The 13547-nt window shown below is 39.5% G+C and overlaps 1 protein-coding gene across 14 annotated transcripts in view; it reads right to left on the reverse strand.

Moving 5' to 3' along the window:
- Window positions 1-13547, reverse strand: part of GRIP1 (glutamate receptor interacting protein 1) — a 342714-nt gene that overhangs the window by 41912 nt on the left and 287255 nt on the right. For 9 of the 14 annotated variants that reach the window (XM_064508773.1, XM_064508755.1, XM_064508760.1 and 6 more), the window contains 3 exons: window positions 10529-10676; window positions 8721-8890; window positions 3611-3766 (listed from right to left, as the gene is read on the reverse strand). In XM_064508773.1, the coding sequence (XP_064364843.1) occupies window positions 3611-3766; window positions 8721-8890; window positions 10529-10676 (474 nt within the window). The remainder of the gene's footprint in view (window positions 1-3610; window positions 3767-8720; window positions 8891-10528; window positions 10677-13547) is intronic. The other 5 variants (XM_064508763.1, XM_026092395.2, XM_064508746.1 and 2 more) reach the window with 2 other exon arrangements.

Raw genomic sequence — 13547 nt, forward strand, 5'->3', positions numbered from 1 at the left:
TCTTAGATATGGCCACCAGCTTTAGTGCTGCATGTGAGAAATAGGTTTCTCCATCTCTCAGCACTCCAAAGGCTTAAAATATGAGTAGATCAGATAAATTCAAAGCTAGTAATGTCAGATCCCCAAATCCATCCTCCAGAAATTTCTAAACTCAGTGTGGCAAAGCTCAGAAAAGTTCCATTCTCGCCCTCTTTAAGGTAACACAATAATCGGTCTACTTTGTTAGCTGCATTTCTCCCATCACTTACGTGTCCATTCCTCCTCTGCGGCAGGCATCTAGATAACTCTGTAACTTTCTTACTCCTCTTCTAATGCCATACTCAGAAATCTCAAAGGTCTTACAACATTTATTTTAAGTTTCAGGGCGGTTAAGGTTTTAATTCATATTGTCAAATTAGGTTAATATTTGTGGGATTTAATACTAACCCCAGTAAATATTTTGATTATGTGGACACTTACAAGTGACCATTAGGAACTACTCCCACTCCCTCAAAAAAACAAACCAGAAATAGGAATGAAAAGCAGAGATGGAAATACCCTTTCCAAACCACGCAATAAGAGCTCTCTGCTAAGGCTATATAAAATGTCACAGGGACCTCAAAACATCACTTAAAACTTGTTGGGGTTTCCAATTCAATGATGACTGCAGCAAGACACACTGCACCATTTTTTGGCTGCTTGATGGGTCTGAAGCTTTACGGCCAGGGAAGCTGCCTTTGCCAGGAATCTCACTGCATTAAAAGGGGTGCATGAATGTGTATATGGCTCCAGTGAACCCTGTTTGCTAATGCTAGGAGTACATTTTAGCACATTGTATATTTTACATCCAAGCGTAAGATGGCAACAACTCTGGTACCAGTGTACTATGTCCTTTGTAGTATGTAAATCTGTAATCCTGAATTTGAAGGTTATATATTTGTTCATTTTATTCCCGTAGATGTGAGAGAAGCAGACAAGATGTATTTAAAGGTAAGTATATGGGTTGTTACACCTGCAGTCCTCCACTCGGAACCTTGGAAAATGTAAAATGTTTGCTGTTCCTGCTGCTAGCAGCTAACTCAGATGTGCTGAGAAACCCACACCCATGCATGTCTGAGACTCTCTAAATGCTACCAGACATGCAGCCATAATACTGATCTTGTAAGCTGGCATAAAAGTGTCTCTCACGTTCAAGTACTAATATGGACCTATTACAAAATACTTACGGATTTAAATGTTAACCAAATAATAAAAGCTTTTCCACAATAAGTACTGTATTTTAAAAGTGAAAAAGCAGAGGCAGATTAAAGATGGAAAACAAATGGCATAAATAAAGCACATGATAGTAGGGCATGCCTTTAAGTTTTATAGCCACATGTTTGGAAAGATCTCCATAAGTAACGCAATGATTGTAAACTCATGGCCAAGGAAGGCTTACAGCCCCTATATCATCACGCTTCATCAGCATGGGTTCTGGGATGCTCACATTTAGTTATGCAGGTTTTCCTAAATAATTGGCAATGAAAACTTTATAGCATCCTTCACTGATACATCTTTTTCTTCCCAAATAGCGTCCCAAAAGATTTATTAAAAGTTACATGAAAAAAACCCTCAAACAATCCAACTGGGCTAAGAAAAGGATCACGAAAATTAAGGAAACAGGCTATTCCTTTTCTATGAAAAGGACGACAGTCAGTGCTACCTGCTTCTCACGAGTCTCCCACAGAGGGAGAGGGCTAAGTTTGCCAAGTCCTGCTGCTGGGCAGTGGCAGGGTACAGAAGCAGCCGTTCAGTATCATGGTTACTTGTCATACATTCGGTACCTCGGGTGTTTTAAAGTTGACAGTAACTACAGTCACCAGTAGGGGTAAAGTCTAGCAACAGAACTGAGGAACCTTTTTTGGGCTGACAGGCCAGCTCATGGAAAAGCACAAGCAAACCTGCCTAGCCAGCTAGTAGCCAATTCCTCCCAAGCTAGCTCTGATTCAGGGTTGCTAATGTAGCCACTGCTGGTAGTAAAGACTCAGGGATGGGGCCTGCTCCCCATGTTTTGGAAAGCTGTACCAACACCTCATGATCAGCTAAATGTGGGATAAACTACCCACTACCAAGCCTCCTCCTGATATCCTGTAGCTAGAGATTTGTTTAATAATTCTTCCACAGCAGATTATCATTGCCATTGCCTTCTCATTTTAGGAATCTCTTTTAAATGGACTGCAGTGCTTATGTGACTGTCCCACTTAAATCTAATGTAAATCTTTGGACTTAAAGGTCCAAAATCTGAACCTCTGCATGATGGAAAATTGCCTGGCTATGCTTCATTGAACAAAAAATATCTGAAAAATAAAATAATGCAAGAAACAGCTCTCTGCTAGACCTGTAACTGTATTAAAATTGCTTCCAGGATTAACAGTTTTTCTAAGAACCATTTTTGCATAAGGCATTATTTTACTATTCAAATCAAATAGTGTAACACTACTACTGTTTCTCATGTGCATGTGAGAACATGTAAGAGCTGGACCCCTACTGATACCCCAGCATTGATGGCACACTATCTCCCTGTGACACAAAAGAATGTATTAGAAGCCAGCATGTCAACAGATGAGTTGTGATAAATGGCTGATCAGATTAAAAGCAAAAATGTACTTACGGGCAAAAGTTACCTAAAAATATTTGCTTTACAAAAGAAATAAGCAAGAACAAGCAAGCAACAAAAACTTCTGCAAGAAGATTGGCCTTGGTTGGAGGTTGCAGTTTTGCTCTGATTTTGCTATGATCACGGGAAATCTTTAATATGCGGCAGTGGCAGTGTAGTTTGCAGCAGCTCAGTTCTTCTAAAGCGGATCTGTGGGCATTATTAGCTGGAACAGGTGGTTCTGCAGCCAGTTCTCATCGCCCTGCCCTGGAGGAACTGAGCTGCTGCTGACTCTGGAGATCACAGGAAAACGGACAAGCCAAAAGGAGAGATGGCGCTTACATGGAGTCTGGGAAACAGTGCACTGGAACAACCATGCTCTCTGGCCCAGTGAATAATAATGTACAAAGTGGAACAGATGGAAATAAATCCACTCTGGCTTGGGAAATTACTGGCACATGGGAAACCCATGCTTTGAACCCTAGAGAGTGGTCAGAAACAAGGCTGCCTAGTCTTCACTGTTATTTGTCACTCTACCTGACAAAAAAAAATTGTACAGGTTATGGTGCAGATGCAAACATTAAAACTACATAGCAGACAGAGTGGCAAGTTCTTCTTCTGTTATGTGACAGCTGAGCCTACCAATAATCTGTTCTTGGCTAATCAACTATGAATTTTATTCCCTGATGTAAAAGGGAAAAGTCGAAAAAGGAATTTGAAAATCACTGTAGTAACAGTATGACAAACTCTTGCAGGACTGTCTGAAGAAAACATGGCATTACATGTTTCAGATGAGATCTTTAAGCCTTATGGCCTCTACCGATCTCATTTTAGCATTGGATAAAGATTTTTACACTGATGCTTCCCCACATCTAACAGAAACTCCAATTGTTCTGACTAGTATATACTCAGAAAGGTACCTTGTACTTTTTGCTGTACCTTCCCCCTCCTCCACCCATTCATCGCACATTTCAAGCGGTTGCTGTTACCACCTACAGGAGCTTTTGAAGTCCTTCTTTTTCATCCTCCGCCTCATCATTGTCCCACGCGGGCTGGTGGAGTAGAGGCTGCGAGGTAAGGTCCCCATGTTCAGGGAACTCAGGCTGTATGCACTCATGGAGGTAGGAGAGAAGGATGAAGACACCAAAGCTGCTGCAAGAAATCGAACACTTGGCACACAGCACTCAGTCCTCTCGGCAGAGTGCGGCACGTGCCTGTAACTTATCAATGAATCAAACAATGTGCATGATGCACAGGAATGGTTTGTGCATTTCTGGTAACAAAGACATTAAACCGCATAGGTGACCCTAGATAGAAGTATAGCCAGCATTTCATGAAAATACCTGCTGGGAGCTAGCAAAAATACTGGAGATACAAAAATTACATTCACATTATACATCTTACTTTAGGCAAAGTATGTTAAATTCGGATTTTTGATACTTATCCATGAATCAATGCAGATCAGTATGTCTAGATACACTGATTTTAGAAATGCCTTTTTGTAGTAGGTAATTTCTGACAAAAGATTTGTAAACTGTGCTTTGCATTCAAAGATTATTTTATATGCACTATTCAAATCTAATGGTCTACTAAAATGGCAGAAGAACTGGTTCATTGAGAATTCTTGAGCCTTTTCCTCTCTACAAAAGCTGTCTTGTTACAGAAAGCAAAAGGCATAAAATGTCAGAAATAACCTTGGCATGGTTATGAAAAGTGCAGCATCCATAAAACTGAAAAGGTTTTAGTGCCTGAAATGAGAAAAGCATGAGTGAAAGGAGAGCGAAGACAAGGAGAGGGAGGAGGAGGAGGGAGAAGAGGAAGAAGAAGAAAGAAGAAGGAGAAAGAGAAGGAGAAAGAGAAGAGAAACTACATCAGCAGGAAAAAGCGTGGAACATTACGAAGGCTTTTTTGAGGAGATGTTTTCTGGAATTTCAAGGCTGACATCCTGCAATGGTCAGGGTGGTAGGTGCTATAATGCTGGTAAGTGAGGGGGCTGCTGTGGCTGTTGGCACACGAATCCCAGGTAAGTTGCCAGTTGCTCCTTTGAACCTTCACTGACCACATGAAGGCATGACAGAAAATCAAAAAACAAAAGGACCAGAGAAAAGGGAAAGGGAACTGAAATGCATAAATCAAAAAAAATCCAAAAATGAAAACAATTTGAAAATAAAATAATATTAAATAATAAACAATCTCATCTTGTTTTCTTACCAGGGGATGCTAACTTCAGGAGTAGAAATACTACTTTTTCTCAGAAATAATGCTTCTGATTGCTTCTTTGTTGTCTTTTATTTTTTAAAAGATTAGTACTGAATCGATTTCTAATCTCCTTCTAGCTTTAGGAGCTAAGATTGTGAACTTTCTTAGAAAATACTGACGTGTTTTATATGACTACTAATTGAAGGTTAGTAAGTCTCTGCATGCATTCATCTACATTAAAAAATAAAATCAGATACTATACATCACACTGCCTACAATGGAGACGTTTACATTCCAGTCATTTCAATTTACTGCATTGACATTTTAATTTTGCCGGTGTCTCTTGTTGGCATTATACTATTCTGCTCAATAAACTACTTCTCTGGGCCAGCAGCAGCAGAACTCTATCTAGAAGCCTGATTAATAAAGAAAACGCAAAAATTTAGAGTTCCTATTTCTTATTTTGATGTACAATTGCAAGTTTTTTAAAACGATCATTTTCTGGATAAAATTTGAGACCATACTTGATTGCCAGTCCTAAGTATGTGAAGTCTGGAATATGTCAAAAGTGAAGGCTAGTATTTACCAAGCAAATGGGAAGCATTTCAGTCCATGTGTCAAATATTAAGGGAAACTGAGGGAAGTCACCCTTCATTAAATACAGTGCAGTCATCATGACATTCAGTGTAGTCCTTGCCAAACATAGAAGAACACAACAAGCTGGGAACTAGCCACTCAATTTTAGTATTAAAAACATGAGGGATTCACCTGTACTATCAAACATCTTTAGTTTACTAAAAAATAGTTTACTGCCTTTTTTACATAGTTCACCGCTTTTGGCCCATGAGTTGTATGTCTGTGTATTTATTCTATCTACTCTACCCGCGATGGCTGTGGCCACGTAATGACCACGTGCCACTCTTGAACAGGAGCCAGAAACCCGGTAGGTTGGGTTAGACCTGCCTCACGTTCATGCCTTTCCCCACGAGACAAAAGAAGGGGGAAAACCATAGCCATTGCACCAAGGACTATGTAGGGCCAGAAGAAAAGCTGTAATTTTGCGTCTTTTCATATTACAGAAGCAATGTTTTAATCTGAACGTATTCATTTTGGGGAAAGACAAGGAAAACACTGCAAGGGCCCTGGGTGCCTCGGCAGCCTGGTGTCTCACCACCGTCACTGCCGCCCTGTCCTGCTCGCTGGCCAGGCGGCTCCCTCCTGCACTGCGGCCACCCCACTGCCTCCACCTCATCCTCAAATCAAATGCATTATCATTCTTTTTTTCTCAAACACTTCAGAAAACAGGTGAGGGTCACCCACAGGGGAATGGCGATGTGCAACGCCAGCACCCCGTGCAAGGATCTCAACCTCTCCCTTACCAGACACCAGCAGGAGTGACCTTAAAGACTTAAGAAAATCTTATGCATCAATCAAGACTACGGAGCCAGAAAAAAATTCCAGAAATATAGAAGTAGGAACCTGATACGGCAATATACACTTTGCAGACTTATCACATCTTTTCAAATGAAATGTTCTCTTTGATTATGTACACAGGCAGCAAGATTTCTGAACTTTAACTATGGTGTAAAAATTAAAATCTGATAAGAATAATGTGGTCAGGTGGACTTTCATTATTTTCTAGTTGCTATGAGTACTGTTTAATTAAAAGGACTGCTTCCAGCAGGAAATTATCTGGTAGCCTTTGATTTTTCAATATTTTACTTTCACATTGAGGGCAGGGATAAAAATGTCCTACAAAGTAAGAATTCTCACAAATTCAGTTTGCTTAGCTTGTAGAAGAATAATCCCAATTCAACAAAAGTTCTCTAAAAGAAAATCCTATCATGTGTAACAGTAGTAATTTACTGTCAATTTGAGCTATTCCAACACAGAGTTGTGTACAGCAAACATAAAATTAATGGGGCAGCAAGAGAAATGGATGGTAGCAGCACAGTGTAAAGAAAAAAAAAACATGAGAAAAACCCTGATCTCTTATAGTGTTCTCCATTTTATTTTAGGGCTTAAATTTCTATTTTTTCTATATACTGACTTTCCTGCCCATTTTAAATTCGGAACACGTTCCAGGAAGGCCAATAACTGAGCTTAAGAGATACAGCCTTAACGGCTCGTTCAGAGCTTTTCAAATTCCATAGCAGCCAGGCCATACGCCACCTGATGAAAGGTTGTTTCTAAGAGTATACTTGCTTCCATAAAGCATGTTACATCTTGAATTGGTCATGATTTTTGAGCAGCACCATCTGGTGAGGGGCTGGGAAGGGTTGTAAACATTCTAGTTATTCTGGCATGCTTAGGAAAGCAGCTTTATTACCTTTAGGAGTTTTCTTCCTCAAAGATGCACTTACTTAGTTTTCACAGAATCCCCTTGATATTATATTGTAACAGCCGGTTCCCAGTGCCAGCATGGCGAGAGCATTAGTTTATCAAAGCATCTATACTGGGTGAATGTGACTAGCACATTAAGAGCATCAGTTTGGTTTACATTTTGGTTAAGAAGCAAAACTGCTTGAAGTAACACAGTCATCTACATGAGAAATCTTTGGCCTTGGTGCTCATCTTCCCAAGAGAAACGCTCTTCAAAAGTCATTTCACCAACCAAAAACTGTGTGATATCTTTTTTTCATAAAAATGAAACACCTGTTTGCAACATACTGACACAGCTAAAAAGTACAGAAATAAATTGCAAACTTTGATCTCCATCTCATTCTACTTCTGCAGTACCTCTCCTTGCTCTGTCTCTCCTCTAAACAGCTTAAGTAGAAACACGAAAAGAGGCTCAGCAGAAGAACATGGTATCTTAAAAGTTACTTTTTGTTCACTATGAACTAGGAGAAACAAGTCTCTTACCAGCCAAGAGTTCAATATTCCCCACTCCCCACTCTGACAACCTGACTAGAGCAAAGCTCAGTTGCTCATTCAGGGACAGCCTGGATCTTAGCTAGATGTCCAAGAACATTTATTACCACTCACGTTTCTATGCCTCTGAAATCTTGTCTTGGTCTAAAGGAGGCAGAATCACAGTATCACATGCCCATAAAAAGATACCACTGACTCATGCGGCAACACAGATACCTGTTCTGTATGTATTTGATTACCCTTGTTATTTCTTTGCCATCCATGACCACATGAAATTTTAAATGGAATTTTTGGGTACTTTAAATTAGCCACTTTTTCAGGATTATTTAGAAAACATAACAGGCAGCCCCCATTTTCAAATACTAAGACATTTTATATATGTTCAGTTTGAAAATGGAAAGCCACTCTCTTCAAGCATGCTGTCACGAAATAAAGAGATAACACAGTGCAAAAGGGCAGGGATCTAGGGAATTGTCCCTGAAATACCTTTTTCATAAGCACAGACAACGAGCCCATGAAGCAATCTGAAAAGTGCTTTAGAAGATCATGGCAATAAATAATAATGCCATTAGCAGAAGAAAATAAGGTTTTGTTAAAGTATTCTAAGAGAAAACAGGTATATTAATGATGTGGTCATAAAAGACTGTCAAGTGAATATGCTTAAAAGAAGTTAGCAGTGTCCCTTCCTCCTCCCTTCTAATTTTAAGAAGCAATTCAGAGAGTCATTTACTGAAATACCTAGCTGTTCCCCAATGATTGCAACAGTAGAATCAACAGGTGTCTTTATGTATATCTAAAAGTGTGCAGAGCCATTTCTCAGTAAAACATTTCCCTCTTTATCCGTAGGAATCTCTGAGGGTATATTAAGGCCAAGAAAACACTGAGCTTCTCAATGATTTCAGAAGCATAACCTGGGGAGCTGAAACAACATTTACAGATAGAACTGCCACAATATCAGTTTTCCAGGCCATTCAACAAGGGCAGGCAAAGTAAAAGAGAAAAAGAAAGTAGAATTTGGTGTTACAGATCTTACCGTGTTCTGGCCCTTTCAGTGCTAGACGTGTCTGGTGGTGAGGCAAGATCTCAAGTTTGACATTATCTGCTGCATTAGCCAAGAACTGCGTTGCTTCTGCCAAAGTACAGTACTCCATGCTGGTGCCATCAATGGACAGAATATGGTCTCCTACATGCAATGCACCGCATCTACAGAAAAGGCGAAAAACTCAGTATGATCAGGAATGCTCTTTGCTTGGAAAACGAGTTTTACTGCCTTCAAACTGGTCATGACAATTATGAGCTTGTTCTTTTTTCGAGAGAGAGAACTTGTGTTTTGTAAGTATTGTCACTGGTCAGACTTTAAATCTATTAGTACCAACCTTAAAAACAATTCAGTTAGTACAGTATATGCAAAGATATCACTCACAGAACTGGAATGGGGTTGCTGACTATTAAAATATGTGGGAATGGCAGCAGAATAAAATGAGAAGAGCTTAAAGAGACTTAAATAACTTGGTCACATATCCCTCACACAAGCACCCAGTTCATCATTTTTTGAGTTATTTATAGTTCAAACATTTATTAGTACAAAAGCTGTAAATGACGATGAAATTATGCAGTAGTCAAACAAATAATGAAACCAGGGCTAGCATGGTGACTTGAGGAGTGGGGTAGGGAGGGGGCTATCTGCTAAATCTTGCTGCACTCAAGAGACTGGCTACTGGATGAGTTGAGAAATGCAAACACAGCAGTCAGCATCCCGACGTACCAGTCAAGTGGACAGCTCCTTTAATTGGTTACCCCCTGCGAAACGGGAAAAAACAGAGGGAGAAAATTAAAGCATCCTGCACCATTGAACTGGAGAACACCCCTGGATCAATGGCCGTCACTCTCAAAGGTTCTACTGTAGGGAAAAGCCCACAGAGGAGCTGTAGACTCACTGCTACAAGTGGGTGCTACCAAAAGCACCGTTGCCAAAGAGGAGTTACAAGGTAGGGTGACTGGGCACATGCAGGAGAAATTTGCTGCTGAAACATAATATTTAAGGAAATTTTTAGATAGACAGGTGTATATAGATATGTATTTTATATGTATATACACATACACACACGCACCCCAGAAAAGATCCCACAGCTCTGGTACACAGGTTTAGACCACCAGGGAAAAATATCTAACATTTTTTTCCTCAACTTTAAATATAATCTGATCGTTATGTAATAGAATGAAGTTCAAATGAAGCTGAAAAAGGGATTTTCCTTATCAAGTATTGCAAAATCACTTCAAAATACAGAAGCCAGTCTTCCTAATACCTCAGTTGTATTCTAAAATATTAATAAAAAATCCAAATACAAGGAGTTCCATTTCTCTGTGCCACAAGAAAGAACGACGTATCCTAAAAGAACACTTCAAGGTTGAAAAGCCTCAAAATTTACTTCCCTTGACAGCTGTTCCATATTGTGGGCTTACTTTAAGAATTCCAGTGGGGCATTTTTTTTTAATACTAGTCTCTGCTGAAGCATTACATTTAACAGTCAGAGCAGACCTCTAAATTTCTGAGTTGCATAGTGCAAACAGACAGACACATATTACATTGGGGCTGCCTTATATAATTGAATAGTACGTGAATAAGTGAAAGTAAATGGTGCCCTGGAATCCCTAAACTCTGCAGTACGGAACAATGATCCGACAAAGTGCTAATTTTAAGACCTATCAACCTTGAGAGCATCTGGTTTAGTCAAATTTATCTAAAAAGTAAAAGGAAGAGTTTCTTTAAAACCAAACCAAACAAAAATAGAAATAAAATGGATGTGTGGAGGTGAAGTGTCAGCCTTCTGTCGCACTCACCTGTCTGCAATGCTTGCAGATTTGATTTTGTCTATGACAATGACCTGTTTGTTGCAGCACATCGAGGTAGTTAATGCAACCCCAAGAGCAGCGCCAGGAGTTTTGGCAACTTCAACTAGCAGTGGTCCAGACGCTGTTGCTACTGAATCTGTGAAAATTAGACAACAAAAAATCAGTGTTATACCAATGTGGTATTTATGCAATTTTCATATTTTTCCCACATAAAATCTCCATGGGTCTTCCATTTCTCTAGCCAGACAACATGCCGCATAAAGAAATTCCAGGATGGCATCAGTTTAGGTCTCCGGAATTAACCCTTAAACATGAAACACATAAAAGCAAGAGGAGGTTCATGAATCTGGGATGTCTGGGAGCTTCTTTGTGTGTCAGAATCACAGATAAACCACAACAGGGAACCAGAGTATGTTAGAGAACCACCTCCACGAACAACTGAAGTTAAAAATCACCTGGAATTTAAAACAGGCATGCTGAAGAAGCAAAACTAATAAAAAAGTAGAAGATGATCTGAAATGTGAAAAATGAAGGTTCACCTCACGAAGAGGTGAATAGGTTATAAAAAGATGTTCGATTCATTTCCAGAAAAGAAGTGGAAGGTCTGTGAACAGTGGCTATAATAATTAAATGACGAAGGTGAAGAAAGGGTCTACCAGAAATCCTTCACAAGAAGAGAGGACAGTTTAGGAGAAAACGGGGAAGTGCACAGGGCATGACAGCTAGAAGTAGTAAAAGCTGAAGAGAAATGTGCATGAGGCGGTTCAGAAGATTCCAGTAATATCCTGTCACTGGATAAAACACTGCCCTAGAACAGGTCAAAGACAGCAAATGACGAAACCCTCAAAAAAGAAAGCAGAAAAAAGGAGGCAGCAACAATCATGACTGATGACTGTGTTGAGGAATGAGGCCCAAGACAGACATGTACTAGACAGAACAAAGCAAAAAGAGAGTGAAAGATCGACTGCTTCCGAAGTGCCAAAATAAAGCATGCAATGACAAGGGTGAAGTACATGCTGGAGAATACCTGATAATTCCTAACTGATACCCATCTATCAACAAATGATCTAAGTGGAATAGGATACAATAAACGAAGGTGTGTTTTGAGGATATAAAAAGACTAACACAAAGAAAGTGATATCAGAAACCCTTAGAGGTGAAGCTATTCAGAAAGCTGAATAGGGAACCCATAGGCTGGAGACAAGTTATCAAGTGTCCTGCTAGTGAATAGCAGAGATTTGTGTTCACAGCATACTGGAGCCTGCTATAAGGGTACTAATAAAACACCCAGCTATGATGTCTCTTGGAAGTCCCTGAGACTGAAGTTGTAAGACAACAGCAGCTGGGCTTCAAAGTACGTAGCAGAAAAACTAGTCAGAAAACGAAATTCTGTTATGTAAGAGAAAGATGGTGAAATAGCATATTATCATACAAAAGTAACAAGTTACATGATGATACCACAAATGGAATGAGAACTTCATTAACTGATGGAGGCTCTGAATTAACACATAGGTAAGGTTCTCTTCCTGGTTAGAGAGCAAGAGTAGGTAAACTGAATATAGAAAGGAAATGAAAAGGTGCTGGGTGGAATAACATATAATGCCAATAAAGCATCAGCTTTTTATTATAAAACTCCTCTTTTCCCCCAACTTGAAATAATTTTTATATTCTTGTCTTTCTTCGAGTTAGAAACTTGGGGGTCTGAGAATGAGATCTGGTGTTTTTGAAAGTGCCTGTTAGTTTTGAGTGATTCAGTTTTGTGCCCAGCTGGAACTGAATTTTTAAAGGCTGAACTTCCACAGCCATTATCAAAATTAGTTGCTCTGCAAATCTGAACCGAGCCTTCAGCTTCCATCCCAAAAGAGAAGCCATCCAGAAGCATTTCTGCCTGGAGCATCACGCTGTAAATGGATTTAAAGTTGGGTCACCTCCCCTGTCTTTCTCTAGCAACTAAGGAGGCGGTTATGGCACTCAAACTCTTGTCTTAGATGTCTTCATTAAGTGTCTAAGTTAGGCAAGATGAATGCAGTGACTTGCATCATATAGCCAAATAAGCACGTGCTGCAGAGCAGATTTTAAGAATTCTTGATTCCCACTCCTATGCTGAGAAAATAATTATTTTCATCCTGAATATTTCAGCAATTTCTGGAACTACAAACAAGTTCACATTTACAAATGTATGGGAAGAAGACTCAAACAACATTAGTCATGAGCATTGTAACAAATGTTTGAACTGGCATGGATTCTGAAAATGATAAAGTTTAACTTTTTATTGGCCCATCACAAGCTCCTTCTGTAATGCTTTGAGAAAAGGAGGGGAAACTAAGTGCAAATATAATCTGCTGAGAATGAGTCAATCTTTCAAGATGCTGCTCCAAAGCATACAAAGTTACTCAAGAAACGCACTATCAGCTTATGCCCTAGCATTATTTCCCAGGTGCCTGTTAAAATGCACTGCGAAGGCAAACCAAGGCAGACAGGATGAATAAGTAAGATAACTACATTAGAGGAACTAGAAGAGAAGAAATGGAGTGTGTCTAACTGTGGAAAATAAACACAAGAAAGAGAAAGCAAAGAGCAATAATCAAGCACACATTCCCTGACAGAGAAGGATTGGTTTATCATGTTGAAGTAAAGCAGGGGTATGAAAAATGAATCATATAGGTATAAATTATTCATGTGTGAAGATGTTTCAGTCATTAAGATATTTACACTATGACTGAAGCACTTACACACGGTGTTGATTTATTGGCTATGTAATTACATAAGATATACTGATGAACCTCTGCGTGAAAAACGCTCTAGATTTCTGATTTTGTTAATCAGCTTTCTCACTTTTGAGCACTGCATCTCAATCAGTACACAAGGCTTGATTAAAGCCTCCCAGAGGGAGCAGCACTACTTTCCGCATGCTAATACATTTCTTCAGTTGGATGGCAGGGCACCTTTTCTACTTGACAGCTCTGACCACCGGCAACAAAGATTTTTATTCTGAACACACTATTAT

This window comes from Dromaius novaehollandiae, chromosome 1, assembly GCF_036370855.1.
Source record: "Dromaius novaehollandiae isolate bDroNov1 chromosome 1, bDroNov1.hap1, whole genome shotgun sequence".
Lineage (NCBI taxonomy): Eukaryota > Metazoa > Chordata > Aves > Casuariiformes > Dromaiidae > Dromaius > Dromaius novaehollandiae.